The sequence below is a fragment of the Nilaparvata lugens genome, chromosome 7 (genome assembly GCF_014356525.2).
Source record: "Nilaparvata lugens isolate BPH chromosome 7, ASM1435652v1, whole genome shotgun sequence".
Taxonomy (NCBI): domain Eukaryota; kingdom Metazoa; phylum Arthropoda; class Insecta; order Hemiptera; family Delphacidae; genus Nilaparvata; species Nilaparvata lugens.
This window is the reverse complement of record NC_052510.1, coordinates 31061844-31083234: the sequence shown is the minus strand read 5'-3', so window position 1 is coordinate 31083234 and position 21391 is coordinate 31061844. Positions and strand designations below refer to the sequence as shown.

The following is a 21391-nucleotide window of genomic DNA, read 5'->3' as shown; positions in this document are numbered from 1 at the left end:
TTCCCAGAAATGAGACTCATGTCAGTTGATAGGGCTTATGAATAGCTATCCATGGTATAAATTTGAAGAAAATCGTTAGAGCCGTTTTCGAGAAAAAAGTGAAAAACATGTTTTTTAGTAATTATCCGCCATTTTTTCCGCCATCTTGAATTGAATTTTATTGAATTTCTTATTGTCGGATCCTTATGGTATAAGGACCTTAAGTTTATAATTTCAAGTCGATTGGTTTATCAGGAATGGAGTTATCGTGTTCACAGACATACACACATACACACATACACACACACAGACCAACACCCAAAAATCATGTTTTTGGACTCAGGGGACCTTGAAACGTATAGAAAACTTGAAATTAGGGTACCTTAATTTTTTTTGGAAAGCAATACTTTCCTTACCTATGGTAATAGGGCAAGGAAAGTAACTAGAGCAATCTACATGCACAAATTTGAGGTTATATGATATTTAAGCGGTAAGATTTAAGATGGCTAAGAGAGAACGTGGGCCGAATTTCATCGAAATTGAAAGAAATTTAATAATCAATTTAGTAAGTGAGAATATTTTAATCATAGAAAATAAAAAAACCGATTTTGCTGCGATTCAAAAAAAGGAAGAAACCTGGAATGAAATCTCTAATAAATTTAACGAAAACGCTTTAGTGATTACAAAGCAAACGAAAGATCAGTTGAGAAACTTTTATGAAAACTACAAAAGAAAAACTAAAAAAGCTGCATTAACTGATAAGGTAAGGAAATTTGATAATCCTAATCTAATTGATTAATAGAATATTTTATAAAATATAAGTATGAACCTTCAGTTTATTAACTGATTTTCTGTACTGTATTTTTATCGAAGTAGGCTACTGTTACAGTAGGCCTACCTCAATAGTGTTATCTACCGGTAGGCCTATTATAAATTATTGAATTATTTTCGTATGATTTGTGAATATTACTTTGTCATATTACAAGAATAGTTACTCTAAATTTGACAATATGAAATGACTTCGGTAGAAGGAAACCAACGGGCTGATGCAAAAGTTAAATTCAATTTGATTTTCTTATGTCAAAAGAACTGCAAATTACATTACAGTATTTAGAATACTGGAATATTTCTTACAATTTGTAGGCTACCCACGGTTTTAAATTCCTGAGTTTGACGATTGAAAAAGAAGTGCTTCAAGTCATGTTCAATATTTTTGAAAAATTCTGATTTGACAACTTTGATACTGTACCGTATGAAGGGATTGAAAAGCGACCTACCATATCGCTCACAATTTATACGGTATTCATTTAGTTCAAGTGGGTATACTCCATTGATCAATATTGGTTATTTACACGTTAAAGCTAGTTTTTAAAATAAGAGATGGTGTGTAGTATATTGTTAAAAAGTAGGCAACTAGGTACCTATATTATAGCCTAATGTGTCACATTCATGCTGTACGGTACAGTGAATACTTTTTATTATTTCAAATAATATCAGAGATCTAACTCTCATAAGCTTTCTTAATCATTCCTACTTATAAATATTGATCTCAATCCAATTAAAATAAAAATCACGTACGGTAGGCTATCAATATTCCTCTGCAGTTTAGTATTATAGGTACCATACTAAATCCGTATCAGTATCTCAGTTGATTGTTTTGAAGATATAGCCAGAGCTGAAAGAGTGTAAGTCCAGTACGGCAAGCATTAAAACTGAAACAACGAGAGTCCAATAAATAAATGCTGACTAAACTTATGGTTTTTTAGCCCCGGCTGAGAGTGTAATACTTTTTGGGCTCTCCTGTAAAATCAGCCGTTTGAGACATTACGCCCTTCTAACTCTGAGGATAGTTAGGTACCTATATTAATAAATTTCAGAACAAGCCAAATATAAATGATTTATAATATGCAATTTCTTCTCATATGTTAAACACCGCCATTATAATAAAAAAAAACCTATACCTAACTGCCATACTACCAATTTCTCCTAAATAGTGTAATATTACATTTTTTTCTCACATTGGAATCGAATCTTCAATTCGAGATCTATGGAACTTTATAGTAAATATCAGAGTCATCGATAGACGGACAAACTTTTTGACAGAGAATTTTTTATCGTAAATGTTTGTTGCATTGTTCCATGGTGTCACCGAGGCTGGGTTGACAGAACAGAATTAATAGATAATATAGAGGATATATAAAATTTAAAATAATAGTTTCAAAATAAAGTTTTATTGAGAACAAATATAAAATGTGAATTCTAAACTTGTAAGTTATAATTTTGTTGTTGACGTGTCATGAAGTCATCACTGATTTTGAGGTGTGGTTTTTGTCTGACGACGAAGCTTTCTTGTAGCTTTGCTTCCTCTCTAGAAACATGGCTGGCTGTTGTGTGTTGTAAATTTTTACTCTCTGAATAATTTTCATTTAAGTGAATTTATTAATGTTTTAAATTGAGTTTTAAACAGTTTATAGTGTTCTATTTTGTTTATATATTTGCTTTGTGTGTATACAAGCCAATAGCCACTGTTTTTCAACTGTAAACTAGATAAGTATTTTAGTTCGTAGTAACTCTAGAACTTAGGCTTATAAGATATAATTCTTTGTCTATTTGTATAATATTTTGCAAAAATTCATCTGAAGATTATAAGTTCATTTGCTCTGAAAACTGGATTTCTCATTCATAGGCGATAGATCCATTCATAGTTTATCAAGAATCTATTACATTGGAGCCAATAACTATCCTTAGGTTAATAGGTGTTAAATGCTATCCAGCCGATTAAGGAAAAATTGGTAGCACGGCAAATGTTACCCCTGTGGTGGGACTGAATTACAAAATAAATATGTCCCAAATGGTACACCATGAAATCCCTGGTTATGAAAAATTATTGGTAGGATAGATATCTTGATGGGTTATGAATGGTTTGTTGCTGAGTGGGAAGTCGGTTCAAGAGAGATCAAGTTTTAATGAATAGATATCAGTGCATATTACAAAATGGCAAACATTAAAAATGATCTGAATCTTATAGCATTCTTAACACAAAAGTTTGATGAGCTAAATGCTAGATTTGATGAGCAAAATGCTAAGTTTGATAAGCAAAATGCTAAGTTTAATGCTAGGTTTGATGATATGAAGCAAGAATTTGCTAGCATTAGACTAGAGCAGGCTAGTATAAACCTTCTATTGAAAGATGCACATGAAACATTGAAAAATAATCATGAAGATAGTAGTGTTAAAATACAAGATCAACTCATTCAAGTTTCTGACAATGTAGGCCTAGTTACTGTTGTTGAAAAAGTCAACCCTAATGAGATAGTAGAATTGAGTAAAGAAGTAGGTAGGGAGTTGTCTTCACTGAAAGTCAACTATCATGAAAGTAATATTGCTACATTGAAGGTTGGGAAAACTATGAACAAAGTAAATGATTACATGAGACAGGTTTCTGTGGAGGTTAGGAACAATGTAAACAAAATGAATGTTGCTTTGAGTCAAGTTGATGAGTTCAACTTTCAACTGAGAATTGAAAAGGTGTATGCAATGCATTCTCAAGTGAACATGACTAACTTTTGCAAGCAAAATGGCTTTGTTGAAACAAATGAACCCATGAATAAAATCATGTTCTTGAAGAAAACAAAGCACAAAGTTTCCATTGATGTATTAGTATTCAAAGGTTGTTTCAAGTTGCTTATTTACAAGATGATGACAATGAATCACATGATGAAAGGGTATTCCCCAGCACACAATGATTAGGAATCCTGTGTTATGCCGGGATTCAGAATAGCATAATCGCTACGCAGTGTATGGTAAGAGTCCATAATTGTATCTTTTTTCTTTCCTGTAGCCTATTTTTCTTGGCCCTCAATCTTTTCAAATTTCGATTCTTTCCTGTCTTTGTGTAATGTTCAGTAAAATTCTTCTATGATGCATATCTTAACCAATCTTGTCCATAGTCATTTAAATTTGTATTCTTCTGAAATAATTTTGGAAGTTAATATAGTAGCTTATTTTCCCAATCTTTAAATTGTTGATAAAACTTAACTTTTCTAAAATCTATCCATTGTAGTGTAAATAATTGTTTGCTTGTGGTATATTTTTTCATCATGTATTACATATTTTAATCATGTCTATTTTTTTTTAGGTATCATATTAGGTAATTAGGTTTTTCAGAGCAAATTATGTCCCATTTTCTCAGTTTCAGTATATTTTATTAAATATACTTCCTCATGAAAGTTTAGTACTGACATGTAGGATAGGCTCTAATTAATCTTTCTCTTCTTTGTATTGTTTTAGGAAATTTATTTACTCAGTTTTCTTTTCCTCTTGTTTGTATTTTTTTTTAGGGAACTTATTTACCCATTATCCATCTTGATCATCTTTGTATTATAATCTTGAAATGTTTGTACTTATTATACAGTCTTTAAATTATGAATTATTTTCAAAAATAAATGGTTCAATTTAGAACATGCTGAAATCTATTCTTATGTATAAATTCTTTTGTTATAATAAATAAACTTCAAAATTTGAAAGTATTAATGAATTGTGTAGCCATATATATGTGATGTATAAATATATGTGATGTATAAATTTTCTTGTTATAATAAATAAACTTCAAAATTTGAAAGTATTAATGAATTGTGTAGCCATATATATGTGATGTATTAATGAAAGTTAACTTGAATAATAATGTTTCCTTTGAATAAAAACGTTTTGTTATATTATTAATTGAAATAAGTTTTTGTGATTGATGTCTTTTTCTAAATTTTTAAAAAAATTGTTTGTTCTATAAATTTTGATATGATTGATCATCATTTGAAATGGATGCTGGAGTGTATGTAGAATTTTTAGTGGGGTTTGTTGATTAGAATTTTGCTGGTATGTGATTGTTTTTTGAGATGGAAACCCATTATTGCCTAAAGAAGGAATAACAGAGGTTATGACTTAGAGAGGCAGTAATGAGATAATATTTTTTTTGTGTTGATTACTTATGTTGATTGCCATAGATGCAAAATAATGATTAATAATGTTGATTGCCATAGATGCAAAATGATGATTACTTATGAATATTGATTGCCTTTGAAGCAAAATATTATTGATGTTTTGAATGATTTCTTGTTTAATGATTGATAGTAAAGTTTTGTCATGAAATGTAGTTTGTGTTTAGAACATTGAAAAGTCGAAATAAGCTATAGTATCCAGCAAACGATGATTAATAATATTAAATAATTTGCTTTTTATACAATTTTTGAACAAAAAATTAAAACTAAATAATTTTGAAACCCTGAATGATAAATCATAAATGTGAAATGAACTTGCTATAAATGAAATGTTATACTAAATGATAATGAAATGCAGATATATTATGAAATGATTGTGAATAGAAGATCAATTGTCTGAAATTATTGAAATATGTATTGAAATTATTTTTTGTTGTGATGATCTGATGTTTTTTTACAATTTTGATAATGATACAGGGTGTTATGAAATTCTATTTCCATTTTGAAGAATGGATTAAATTTTGATATTTGAACAGTGAATAGATGGAAATGAAATTTTTTTTTATATTGAAATTTATAATTGATATCTCTATATTTCACAATTTATGTATTGCTGACTGTATAATAAGATGTTAACGAATTTCAATTTTATATTGATGACTATATACTTAAAAATAATTTTCATGTGTATTAGATTGTATTGATAGCCTAATCAAGTTTTTCTTCTTAGTTTATAAGCATTTTATGATAACAGGTACAGCACAGACATTAACATTGAATAATTATCATGTGAATCTCGAAATCAGCAACAAGTGAACGCCATGAAGAGTGTTAAGAACATTTGGGTGATTTTCGAACTAGTGTGACTCAACTACGCCAAAATCTACGCTGCGGCCTACACTAATAACTACGCCAATATCAACACCAATAACTACACCAAAATGCCAAAATCTATGCCGATGCCTGCGCCGATGCCAATGCCTGTGCCAATGCTGATGCCAATGCCAAAAATCTACGCTGATGCCTACACTAATAACTACGCCAATGTCAACACCAATATCAACACCAATAACTACGCCAAAATCTACGCCGATGCCAATGCCTGTGCCAATGCTGATGCCAATGCCAATATCTACGCCGATGCCTGCGCCGATGCCAATGCCTGCGCCGATGCCAATGCCTGCGCCAATGCCAATGCCTGCACCAATGCTGATGCCAATGCCAATAGCTACGCCAATGCCTGCGCCGATGCCAATGCCTGCGCCAATGCTAATGCCAATGCCAATATCAATGCCGATGCCAATGCCGACACCAAAGCATACGCCAATAGCAATGCCAACGCTTATTGCTGACTTTGTATCTCAAACTTCAACACTACAACATTACCTGGAGGTAATTGCCATCCATGTTCACATTTGCAACTTTGAATTCAGAATAACAGTCACAGTATCATGAAAGAATTGATTCAAAAAATCCTCTCCTAAATTATTCCTGTATGCAGAACTCTCAACCTTGAAAGCTGAAAATATCAAAAAATCAAACCTTACCTAAATTAATCCTCACCTAAATTAATCCTGTATGCAGCGTCTATCTCTTTTCCAAAAAACGAATTACCTTGTCATTTCAAGCCTGAAATGTACATTGTATAATTACAAATATGATACAAAATTTACGTGACTCTGTATCGAGTTTGGAATGCAGCCGTCTACTACAAGCATGAAGCAATGCTAACTGAGATGTCACCTGTATCGAGTTTGGTATGCAGCCGTCTACTACAAGCATGAGGCAATGCTAACTGAGATGTCACCTGTATCGAGTTTGATATGCATCAGTCGACTACAAGTATCAGCCCAACACTACGTGCATCCAGATCAGCCCAACACTACAAGTATTCGGATCAGCCCAACACTGATGTCATCACACAGGAGTCACACTTAACTGAAAATCATACTGAGTGCCTTAACGGACTGTTTTCCAAAATGTGCATCGATAAAATCAACCGTGTCAATAGTAAAAGAAATGAACATTTTTTGATTTATTGAAATTTTATGTGAAAATTAAATGTAACAATTCATCAATTCATTAAAAAAAAAATAAAAAAAAAAATAAAAAAAAAAATAATAATAATAAATTTTTTATTCAACATACTAAATTTTTTTTATGCAATAAAAAATTAAATTTTCTATCTATTAAATTTATGTGCAATTTCAAAAAACTATCCTTTACATATTCAACTTTCTGTTCAGATATTTTCCTTTGAATTATAAAGCTAAATCAAAAGTAATTTTGATATTCTATACTTTGAAATATTGTTTGGAAACATATAACAAATGCTATTGATGAATTTTTATAATAATTTTCAATTATAGTTGACATGTAATGTTTTTATAGAAAAAATTGTTACTGTTCTCAAATTTAATTTCAACAATTTTCAAACAGTAAAATTTTTTTTATGTCAAGAGGGGGGTATTTGTAATATTACATTTTTCTCACATTGGAATCGAATCTTCAATTCGAGATCTATGAAACTTTATAGTAAATATCAGAGTCATCGATATACGGACAAACTTTTTGACTGAGAATTTTTTATCGTAAATGATTGTTGCATTGTTCCATGGTGTCACCGAGGCTGGGTTAACAGAATTAATAGATAAATGGTTTATTTTAATAGAGATGATAAATAAAAATTTAAAATAATAGTTTCAAAATAAAGTTTTATTGAGAACAAATATAAAATGTGAATTCTAAACTTGTAATTTATAATTTTTTGGTGACGTGTCTGTAATGTTGAGGTGTTTAGAAGCTTTTGCTCTCTTCCTGACTTGTAGCTTTCCCTGTGGCTTCTTTCTCTCTAGAAAAATGGCTGGCTGTGTGTGTTGTAAATTTTTGCTCTCTGAATAATTTTCTATTTAAGTGAATTTATTAATGTTTTAAATTGAGTTTTAAACAGTTTATAGTGTTCTATTTTGTCTGTATATTGCTATTTGTGTATACAAGCCAATAGCCACTGTTTTTCAACTACAAATTGGATAAGTACTTTAGCTCGTAGTAACTCTAGATGCTTAGGCTTATAAGATATAGTTCTTTGTGTATTTGTATAATATTTTGCCAAAATTCATCTGAAGATTATAAGTTCATTTGCTCTGAAAACTGGATTTCTCATTCATAGGCGATAGATCCATTCATAATTTATCAAGAATCTATTACATTGGAGCCGACAACTATCCTTAGGTTAATAGGTGTTGAATGCTATCCAACCGATTAAGGAAAAATTGGTAGCACGGCACTGGTCTATTCAGACATATTTTTACAATTTTCTTATATTGCAAAATAAGGGGTTGTAAGATGGAAGATCCACAATGTCCCTATCCAACAATGCCGTATTGAATTACAGAAGAGATTAGGGCAAGGAATACCATCCTCAACTGGTACAATGGAAGAATATTTCTCAATTGAACAAACTTATAAAATGTTTTCCAGTAGTATGAGAGTGTATGTTTTCGAGTGTTTTTTTACGACTTTTTCCTCAATCATAACTAATGCATAGAATAAACTTGTATATCCAAATACACATGTATCTTTAAACTCTCTAGAGAGTGATCTATGATCTTTTACATTTTTTATTGGCAATGTCATATAAGCATTTCCAGAGATCATTAGAATTATTAACAATAGCTAATGATTCATCATTATTTGAACAACCATAATGGAAATGTCTGGTTTCTAGTATATCGAGTAATTCAAAAATTTCAGATAAAATTGGAAAGTGAAGATTTTCTGTTTTTGTTAATGCAAGATCACTCACCTCATCACCCGTTGAAAATTTAATATTCTTTGCAATTAGATCAAATTCATTGAATGAAATTGTCATCAAGAGACGAGATAGTTTCTTGAACTTTGAAAAGCTATAACAATCAACCATATTTTTCAGTTGAGTGTATGTACAGGTAAAACGTGATGAGAAACTATTTGAATGAACTTGTATCTGCACACTATACTACACACTTCTATAAATAGCATTGAGCTTCAACGCATGTGAGATCTTTACAGCTCAACTAACAAAGCGATACTGAACAATTAAACCTAGACATTGCAGGTACAATGGAAAATGAAAACAATCGAGTATACACTAGAGATTTATTTACACAATACACTACAATTGTTCATCACTTCCTCTTCAATTTTTATTAGTTTACTAACAGACAGTTTATGAGGTCTGTAATAGCATAGATAATCATTTATATTGTTCAAATTCACTGTGATTAAGAAAATGTCTTTTAGTTGTTTCACCAAATGATGATTTTCATGAGTTGAATGTTTAATTGCAATTTCACAGGCATCATACCAATCAATACACTGTTCTAACCTCATTTCCAATTCACTATCAGCTTGCATCCACTTGCACGGGTCCATGATGAGCGAATAAAGAAACTATACATATGTCGGTACTAATATAGAGAAATTAAATGGTTCCTGTGCCTTCCCTCCAATACAACATACACGAGCAGTATGATATTTCAATGCTTGCATACAATAAACACATTGAATTTCTTGTCTGTTATAGAAAAAGCCATATCTTGCAAAGTTTTTCTTTTCTGTATTTGAATAGAATTGACATTTTTTCATGCTAAGCATTCTATTGTTTTCGCTCATGAGATTTGGAGATGAGTCCATATTTTTCATTATCAAAGAATTATAATGAACCGCTGCGAAGAGCGCACATCGACCCTGCGGATTGCAATGATGAATTTCACAGGCATTATAACACCAAGAACTTGTAAAGTAGTTAAAATTTGGTTTCTCAATTTCATCTGGTAAACAACATACGTTTTTGTGTAACCTTCTAAGAAACTTAGCTTTCTCTGTACCTTTTGTGTAGATTTTATCATATCCTTCAAGATAAGATATCAATAATTCGTCTGTATAAATAAAATGTCCATCTTCCCAGCGTATTTTGTGATAATTGTTCTCTGCCCATGTTGCTTGCTTACGCAATTTAGCATTCAATTCCGACTTTGCAAATGGCGACTTGAAATGTAACACAACAAAGCTATTTACCTGATCTACGATTCCGATTTCTTTCACGATAATTTGATTAGAATTTCCCTTGAACCAATGCATGTCGACTGTTGCAAATTTTTTACAGGAGAGAGTTTCTTCCTCCTCTTGTGCTGTTTTGTCCTCCTCCATTGTCCTCACAATTGAGTCCTTTGTCCTCAACAATTGTCCTCACACATCCTATTGACGCAGTTGATTTTATCGATGCAAATTTTGGAAAACAGTCCGTTAAGGCACTCAGTATGAATTTCAGTTAAATGTGACTCCAGTGTGATGACATCAGTGTTGGGCTGATCCAAATACTCGTAGTGTTGGGCTGATCTGGATGCACGTAGTGTTGGGCTGATACTTGTAGTCAACTGATGCATATCAAACTCGATACAGGTGACATCTCAGTTAGCATTGCCTCATGCTTGTAGTAGACGGCTGCATACCAAACTCGATACAGGTGACATCTCAGTTAGCATTGCCTCATGTTTGTAGTAGATGGCTGCATACCAAACTCGATACAGAGTCACATAAATTTTGTATCATATAATTATACAATGTACATTTCAGGCTTGAAATGACAATGTAATTTGTTTTTTGGAAAAGAGATAGATGCTGCATACAGGATCAACTTAGGTGAGGATTAATTTAGGTAAGGTTTGGTTTTTTGATATTTTCAGCTTATTGGCGTTGACATTGACATAGGCATCAGTGTAGATATTGGCGTAGTTATTGGTGTAGATATTGGTGTAGATATTGGCGTTGGTATTGGTGTAGGCATCAGCATAGATATTGGTGTAGATATTCAATTGATGAGTCACACTAGTTCGAAAATCACCCAAATGTTCTTAACACTCTTCATGGCGTTCACTTGTTGTTGATTTCAAGATTCATGTGATAATTATTTCAATGTTAATGTCCATGCTGTACCTGTTATCTTAAAATGCTTATAAACTAAAAAGAAAATTTTGATTAGGCTACCAATACAATCTAAAACACATGAAAATTGTTTCTAAGTATATAATCAATATAAAAATGAAATTTGTTAACATCTTATTATACAGTCAGCAATACATAAATTGTGAAATTTGGGGACATCAATTACAAAATTTTAATAGAAAAAAAAATTTCATTTCCATTTATTCATTGTTCAAATATTTTATGAAAAGCAAATTATTCAATATTATTAATCATCGTTTGCTGGATACTATAGTTTATTTCGACTTTTCAATGTTCTAAACACAAACTACATTTCATGACAAAACTTTACTATCAATCATTAAACAAGAAATCATTCAAAACATCAATAATATTTTGCTTCAAAGGCAATCAATATTCATAAGTTTAGTAATCATCTGCATCTATGGTAATCAACATTATTAATTATTATTTTGCATCTATGGCAATCAACATAAGTAATCAACACAAAAAATATTATCTCATTACTGCCTCTCTAAGTCATAACCTCTGTTATTCCTTCTTTAGGCAATAATGGGTTTCCATCTCAAAAAACAATCACATAATTAAAATATGTAATACATGATGAAAAAATATACTGCAAGCAAACAATTATTTACACTACAATGGATAGATTTTAGAAAAGTTAAGTTTTATCAACAATTTAAAGATTAGTAAAATAAGCTACTATTTTAACTTCTAATATTATTTCAGAAGAATACAAATTCAAATTTACAAATTCAAATGACTATGGACAAGATCGGTTAAGATATGCATAATAGAAGAAATTTACTGAACATTACACAAAGACAGGAAAGAATCGAAATTTGAAAAGATTAAGGGCCAAGAAAAATAGGCTACAGGAAAGAAAAAAAGATACAATTATGGACTCTTACCATATGTAGTATTTACGGTCATTGCTATTCTGAATCCCGGCATGACACAGGATTCCTAATCATTGTGTGCTTTCTGATGGTATTTCTTCATCATATATTGATTGACTCTCATAATTTTACCTGTACTTATCTCTTCAAGTTTGAAACACCCTTTATTGAGATCATCTCTTACTATGTAAGGTCCACGATATTTAGGACACAGCTTGGCAGAAAACTTCTTCAGCTTGCTCGACAAAATGTATTTTCGAATTACAACTAGATCATCAACCTTGAATTTGTACTTGGGTTTATTATGTATATTCTGTTTGAATCTTCTGATGACACCTCTATTCTTTATTCTGTACAGTATTCGTTTGTTTCTGATACCTTCTTCTTCAAGTTCAAACTTATTTTCTACAGGATATTTGATATACTTAAAAACAAGATGTGCCAATTTATGATTCATCATAAGCTCCATGGGTATGTGACCAGTTGATTCATGAAAATTGTTGTTGATGACAAATTCAACCTTATCAATATACTTGTACCAAATATTATGCTTATTTACAGGAATGTAAGTTCTCAATATGCGATTGACCTCTTTCAATGGTCTTTCACTAAGATTTGCCTAGGGATGATAAACTGAAATGTAGTAATATTTTATACCTAATCTTTCCATAGATTCTTTCCACAATCTGCTTTGAAAACAAGTACCATTATCACTGATTATATATTCAAATTTACCAAATTCATTTACATATTTTTCAACAACTTTTACTAAATTATGAGCCTTAACTATAGGATACAACTTTGTAAACTTAGTAAAGCCATCATGAATAATGCACATCCATTTGTACTTGCCACCTGGTAATTCTCCATAAACATCAATGAACACTTTGTGATGTTTTTTCTCAGAAATTATGGTATGCATTTCCAATAATTTCTTTTCATTTGATGTCTTTACAAGTTGACAATACTTACAGTATCTTATAGTTTTGGTAACAAGTCTGTAACAATCTTTTATGTAAAAAGTTTCTTCAATAAATTTGCATGTTTTTGATATACCTACATGACCTAATCTTTCATGAAATTCAACTATCAATTCTTCATACAGTGCTGAATGCACACAAACTTTCCAAAAACTATTCTTTCCAGATTTTCTAGTGAACAAAAGATCATCATTCACTTTAAAAAATTTGTTGATATTCAAATTACCTGTCTCTAACTTTTCTCTTACATTTTTTAACCAAACATCATCTTTCATTTCAAGTTGACATAAATAATCTTTTGCAGATCCAGGACTATCAGAGAAAAAATCTTTGTTATTTTCAAATACTTCAATCAATTTGTTTACCAATTCAGGAGATTCATCGCTTAGCTGTAATCTTCAATTATCAATCTGCTTATTCTGTACAGTATTCGTTTGTTTCTGATACCTTCTTCTTCAAGTTCAAACTTATTTTCTACAGGATATTTGATATACTTAAAAACAAGATGTGCCAATTTATGATTCATCATAAGCTCCATGGGTATGTGACCAGTTGATTCATGAAAATTGTTGTTGATGACAAATTCAACCTTATCAATATACTTGTACCAAATATTATGCTTATTTACAGGAATGTAAGTTCTCAATATGCGATTGACCTCTTTCAATGGTCTTTCACTAAGATTTGCCTAGGGATGATAAACTGAAATGTAGTAATATTTTATACCTAATCTTTCCATAGATTCTTTCCACAATCTGCTTTGAAAACAAGTACCATTATCACTGATTATATATTCAAATTTACCAAATTCATTTACATATTTTTCAACAACTTTTACTAAATTATGAGCCTTAACTATATGATACAACTTTGTAAACTTAGTAAAGCCATCATGAATAATGCACATCCATTTGTACTTGCCACCTGGTAATTCTCCATAAACATCAATGAACACTTTGTGATGTTTTTTCTCAGAAATTATGGTATGCATTTCCAATAATTTCTTTTCATTTGATGTCTTTACAAGTTGACAATACTTACAGTATCTTATAGTTTTGGTAACAAGTCTGTAACAATCTTTTATGTAAAAAGTTTCTTCAATAAATTTGCATGTTTTTGATATACCTACATGACCTAATCTTTCATGAAATTCAACTATCAATTCTTCATACAGTGCTGAATGCACACAAACTTTCCAAAAACTATTCTTTCCAGATTTTCTAGTGAACAAAAGATCATCATTTACTTTAAAAAATTTGTTGATATTCAAATTACCTGTCTCTAACTTTTCTCTTTCATTTTTTAACCAAACATCATCTTTCATTTCAAGTTGACATAAATAATCTTTTGCAGATCCAGGACTATCAGAGAAAATATCTTTGTTATTTTCAAATACTTCAATCAATTTGTTTACCAATTCAGGAGATTCATCGCTTAGCTGTAATCTTCAATTATCAATCTGCTGATTCCATAAAGTATCAAACGTTTCTTGGTCTCTTACTATGTTAACATGAAAAAGTCTATTGTACTTCAAGGTATCCTTTTTTTATAAATGGAAAACAACAATCCTTCAATGATATCATATTTTGATTGAAATCAATAATTGCTCCAGCATCTTTTAAGAAATCACAACCCACCAAAATATCTACATTTGAATCTTGAACTATAAGAAAAACTATTGGCAATTCTAACTTATCAAAAAATACCTCTAACATAAACTGTTTATTTACCTTCTTATGTCTCATACCAGTAGCTACAACTATACTTACATTAGGAGCTGGTACTAAGTTCAACTTGAGATTGTTTTTCTTCATTTCATCAACAAGTTTCTCATTAATTACATTTACCTCAGAGCCAGTGTCAATAATCATTTGATATTTCTTATTGAAAATTTGTACTTCTATTTCTGCTGAATCATATCCAGTAGGTGGAGTATTCTCTTGTTCCTCCAATAGTTCATTAAAAATACAACCTATCATGTATGGTTCTTCTTGACAAACAGTTTCATATTTACTCATAGCTTCATCTACCTGAATTTCTGGAGTATGTACCATATTAACACTTGATGCTTTAATATGACTTTCTTGATAAATAGGCATTACTTCATTACTTAAATTCTTACAACTATTTTCTTGCACATGAATTTGACTGATTAATTCTGGCTTTCTCATTTCAAACCTGTTTGAAGTTTCAGATTCAAAATTTATTTTATTCATGTCTACAGCTATATCAAAATTTGACCTTTCCTTAACTGGGAGAGCAGGGCTGTCGTTTCGTCGTCCCATTATTAGTTTAAAGGAACATTATGTCTTGGACGATTTGCATTCATCTGATTTGAAGTTTGAGCAGGCATATAACCTGGCGGTGGGAAGCTGAAATCTAACTGGTTGTTGTTAGCTGGTCGATTTGAATTTGATTGATTTGAATTCACAAGTTGATGATTTCTATTATCTCTGAAATTATACTGAAAATTTTGATCTCTATGACCATTATTGTTTGGTCCATTTTGGTACCTTCGATTTTGGAAATAATTCCTACCTCCTTGATACTGCTTATTATTATCATGAAACATCACACCATTTGAATTCTGAGACCTATTTCTATCATCCCTATGTTCACTCTTATGAAAACTTATTGTTTTATTTTGACCTCCAGCTTGAGCATTGTTATGATCACGGGGCATTTGTCTGTTTACTTTGTAAGTGTCAGTATTGTCAAACTCATTCAACAAACAAATAAACTCATCACTAGTCTTAATGTCACGAATAATAGCAGCTGTAGATATGGTTTCATCAAAATGACCTTTCAAAAACTTGAAAATAGTATCTTTATCTAAGGCTGGAATTAGATTCTTAGCAATGTTGAAACGAGAAATATAATACTCAGTAAGATTCTTAGATAAGTTTGGCTTATATTTTCCAAATCTCAAATCATTTCTAGCAGATGACTGAATGTCGTCTGACCACATTCTAGCAATGAATTTCTCTTTAAATTCTTCAAAGTTATTTACATCAAAACGGATGAAAATCCACCAATCACGATGAGCAAAATTTGAATTAAAATTGTTTTCCAAAATACCCTTAATTTTGATCCAGTTTGTGATTTCATTTCTCTCAAGATACTCGGTCAAGTTTACTAAGAAATGCATTGGATTCTTTTTGTCAATTTGCATTTGGAATTCAAACCTATCGAAATTACTATTGTTACCAGTATGATTACACATCGGTTTTGTTGACATGTTAATTTTATTTATGTTTTTCCTAACCTCAGTTATAGCAGCTGTATTTTCTTGACAATCTATTTTCAAAGAGGATAATACCTTGATTTCCTTGTCTACTTTTTCGTTTAATTCTACAACCTCTTTTTCAACATGCTTAATACTTTCATTATTTTCTGCATTGATAGCATTTTGTGTCATATTTTGTTGCTCAACTATGACCTTATTTTTATTTAGGCCTACTCTTCCATTAACCTCATTGACCCTATCAGAAATTTGAATGATTTTGTTTTGCATTGATTTTTCTACATCTAACATTGATGTTTCAAGATCATTAGTTTTCTGCTGTAGATGACCTATTTCTTTGTGATTTTTACTTAATGTATCATTTATCTCTTTTATTTCCCGCTTTGTACTAACCTGATCTAGTCTTATGCTAGAAAATTCTTGCTTCATATCATCAAACCTAGCATTTTGATCTTGTTTCAAATTATCAAACCTTTGTGTTAGGAATGCTATAAGATTTATATCATTTTTATCTCCTACCATACTTGTTTCATTTGATATTTCTACTACTTTCTCATGAATTGTTACATTTGAAACGTTTTCACTTACAGCTACACTATCGTTTGAGTCATTGTTTAAGGTTAGGTCTAAATCTTGTGATTCTTCATCTAAGTTTTGAATGTTTTCACTGGATAAAACTTCATTATTTTTATTGTTCTCCATCTTGCTACTGCGTAAAAAATATTTACTCATTAGAACCTGAACTTTCTCGAACCGATTTCCCACTCAGCAGCATCTCCCATTCACAATCTATCAAGATATCTATCCTACCAATAATTTTCTATAACTAGGGATATATTTTGTAGTTTGAGTCCCACACCAGGGTGTACCATTTGCCGTGCTACCAATTTCTCCTAAATCGGTTGGATAGCATTTTCCATCTATTAACCTAAGGAAAGTTATTGGCTCCAACGTAATAGATTCTTGATAAACTATGAATGGATCTATTGCCTATGAATGAGAAGTCCAGTTTTCAGAGCAAACCAACTTATAATCTTCAGAAGAATTTTGGCAATATATAACACAAATACACAAAGAACAATACCTTACACACTTAAGCATCTAAAATCATTACGAGCTAAATACTTATCCACTTATGTAGTTGAAAAAACAATGGCTATAGGCTTGTAAACACAAGAAATAATTATAGACAAAAATTAGAACACTATAAACTGTTCAAAACTCAATTTAAAACATTAAAATTTCAATTAAATAGAAAAATATTCAGAGAGCACAAAACACCTTCAATAGCAAGCCACCATTTTTTTAGAGAAGAAGGAAGCCTACCAGTAAAGAGCAAAGACAACTCAAACCAGTGACGACTTCACGGAGACGTCACCAAAAAATTATAAATTACAAGTTTAGAATTCACATTTTACATTTGTTCTCAATAAAACTTTATTTCGAAATTGTTATTTTAAATTTATATATCATCTATATGATCTGTTAATTCTGTTAACTCTGTTACAGAGTTTGTTTTTTTGGTGATACCATGGAACAAGCAACACAATTATATATGATAAATTCTCAGTCAAAAAGTTGTCTGTATATCGATTACTCTGATATTTACTATAAAGTTTTATAGATTTCGAATTGAAGATTCGATTCCAATCGAGAAAAATGTAATATTACAACCTATTGCAGTAGAAATATTTTTAAAAATTTCAAATACGGATTCCTTAGGAGATTCAGGTAAACCAGTTACAATAACGTTGTCAATGAATATTGTAACTTTGACAGCTCATAACCTTTGGGTAAATTTTCAAGTTGGCTTATAAAAAATATATCTGTAACCGGAAACATGAAACAGTTTATGAAACAAAAATAATTTTAAAATGTGGAATATTTACACTTGAGACTCCTAGTATATAATCAGAATTTACTGAGACTCTGTGGTGCGAATGGCGCAATCGCATCACAGCGGAGACACAATAGTTAGGCAATCGCTCTAGGAAGGGGTGGAACCCGGGATTAACAATCAGATGGGATACTTGTGAGAGGGGGGCGGCGGTTGCCGATCTCGCCCAGGGCGGCGAAGTCCCTAGGGCCGTGCCTGATCAAGATGGATGATGGGTAAATAAGTTCCCTAAAAAATACAAATAAGAGAAAAAGAAAAATGGGTAAATAAGTTCCCTAAATAATACAAGGAAGAGAAAGATTAATTAGAGCCTATCCTACATGTCAGTTCTAAACTTTCATAAGGAAGAATATTTAATAAAATATACTACTATGGAATTTTGTAGATTCCAAGTATGACTCTAATTTGTATAACACTATAACCTAATTACATATGGCTTATGGCACAATATGCAATGAAAGATGAGAAAATGGGACATAAATTGCTCTGAAAAACCTGGTTACCTAATATAATACCTAAAAAAAATAGACATAATTAAAATATGTAATACATGATGAAAAAATATACCACAAGCAAACAATTATTTACACTACAATGGATAGATTTTAGAAAAGTTAAGTTTATCAACAATTTGAAGATTAGGAAAATAAGCTACTATTTTAACTTCCAAAATTATTTCAGAAAAAAAATACAAATTTAAATGACTATGGACAAGATTGGTTAAGATATGCATCATAGAAGAAATTTACTGAACATTACACAAAGATAGGAAAGAATCGAAATTTGAAAAGATTAAGGGCCAAGAAAAATAGGCTACAGGAAAGAAAAAAGACTCAATTATGGACTCTTACCATACACTGCGTAGCGATTATGCTATTCTGAATCCCGGCATAACACAGGATTCCTAACCATTGTGTGCTTTCTGATGGTATTTCTTCATCATATATTGATTGACTCTCATAATTTTACCTGTACTTATCTCTTCAAGTTTGAAACACCCTTTATTGAGATCATCTCTTACTATGTAAGGTCCACGATATTTAGGACACAGCTTGGCAGAAAACTTCTTCAGCTTGCTCGACAAAATGTAATTTCGAATTACGACCAGATCATCAACCTTGAATTTATACTTGGGTTTATTATGCATATTCTGTTTGAATCTTCTGATGACACCTCCATTCTTTATTCTGTACAGTATTCGTTTGTTTCTGATACTTTCATCTTCAAGTTCAAACTTATTTTCTACAGGATATTTGATATACTTAAAAACAAGATGTGCCAATTTATGATTCATCATAAGCTCCATGGGTATGTGACCAGTTGATTCATGAAAATTGTTGTTGATGACAAATTCAACCTTATCAGTATACTTGTACCAAATATTATGCTTATTTACAGGAACGTAAGTTCGCAATATGCAATTGACCTCTTTCAATGGTCTTTCACTAAGATTTGCCTGGGGATGATAAACTGAAATGTAGTAATATTTTATACCTAATCTTTCCATAGATTCTTTCCACAATCTGCTTTGAAAACAAGTACCATTATCACTGATTATATATTCAAATTTACCAAATTCATTTACATATTTTTCAACAACTTTTACTAAATTATGAGCGTTAGCCTTAACTATATGATACAACTTTGTAAACTTAGTAAAGCCATCATGAATAATGCACATCCATTTGTATTTGCCACCTGGTAATTCTCCATAAACATCAATGAACACTTTGTGATGTTTTTTCTCAGAAATTACGGTATGGAATGAAAAAAGACTAAGAAATTGTCAAAAACCACTGATTTATTGATAATTAGAAAGACCGGTTTCGGTTATTACACCATTGTCAATCTCTGATAAACAGATAAACAGAGATTGACAATGGTGTAATAACCGAAACCGGTCTTCCTAATTATCAATAAATCAGTGGTTTTTGACAATTTCTTAGTCTTTTTTCATTCAATATGAATAATTACTACAATATCAACTTCTCAACTACACAAAAAGTGAAAATTACGGTATGCATTTCTAATAATTTCTTTTCATTTGATGTCTTTACAAGTTGACAATACTTACAGTATCTTATAGTTTTGGTAACAAGTCTGTAACAATCTTTTATGTGAAAAGTTTCTTCAATAAATTTGCATGTTTTTGATATACCTACATGACCTAATCTTTCATGAAATTCAACTATCAATTCTTCATACAGTGCTGAAGGCACACAAACTTTCCAAAAACTATTCTTTCCAGATTTTCAAGTGAACAAAAGATCATCATTTACTTTAAAAAATTTGTTGACATTCAAATTACCTGTCTCTAACTTTTCTCTTACATTTTTTAACCAAACATAATCTTTTTGAAATTCTTTGATTTTCTTTACTATTTCAATTAACTTGTTATCACTCTTAATGATATTTAATACCTTGAATTCATTTGAATTTCGATTTTCTAAATTACCTTCATAATCAGTTCTAGAAATGATATCTGACACAATGTTATCCTTTCCTGCTACAAATTCCCACTCAATATTAAAATTCTGTAATGCAAGAATCCATCTTCCCAAACGACCATGTCCTATCTTACATTTTTTTAAAAAGGTCAAGGCTTTATGATCTGTACGGACAACTATTTTTTGATTACCAAAATAATTTTGAAGTTTCATTAAGCCAAATAATACAGCTAAACATTCCTTCTCACATATTAAGTAATTTAATTCAGATTTTGTTAAGCTTCTGCTAGCATATGCAATGACACAGTGTTCCTTATCTTCACCTTCCTGAAATAACTCAGCTGCAATTCCTACATCACTGGCATCAGTGGCCAAAATGAAATTTTTGTTATAATCAGGATGTTTCAAGATCACACAGTCGATGAACCCATCTTTAATTTCTTGAAAGGTATCATTATCTTTTTCAGTCCAAATGAATTTATTTTTCTTGCATAGAAGATGCTTAAAACGATTTGTCAGATATGAATAATTTTTCTGAAACTTTCTGTAAAAATTACAGAGACCTATGAATGACTGCAATTGTTTCAAATTTTGAGGAATGGGAAATTTCTGAATAGCATTTAGCTTAGAGTCATCTGCTTCAATACCATTTTCTCTTATAATAGAACCCAAATACTTTATCTTATCTGCAATAAATTTCGATTTATTCAGTTCCAACTTCAAATTACTTTTCCTCAACTTATTGAATAATAATTCAATTCGACTGATATGTTGTTGAAGAGATATACTAGAAATGGCAAGATCATCAATATAAGCAATAGTAAACTCACAAACCTCTTCACCTAGCATTTTGTACAAGCACTTGATAAATTCAGAACCACTAATATTCAATCCAAATGGTAGATGTGTATATTGATAAGTCTGTCCAAGAACATTGAAAGCTACATGCTTTTTACTATCTTC

General features: G+C 30.9%; 1 protein-coding gene across 1 annotated transcript in view; it reads left to right on the top strand.

Moving 5' to 3' along the window:
• Positions 1–326: 326 nt before the first annotated feature.
• LOC120352363 overlaps positions 327–21391 on the top strand; it is a 33734-nt gene continuing 12669 nt past the window's right edge. Inside the window, exon 1 of the mRNA XM_039432534.1 lies at positions 327–742. Within this exon, the coding sequence (XP_039288468.1) occupies positions 482–742 (261 nt within the window). The 5' untranslated portion in view covers positions 327–481. The remainder of the gene's footprint in view (positions 743–21391) is intronic.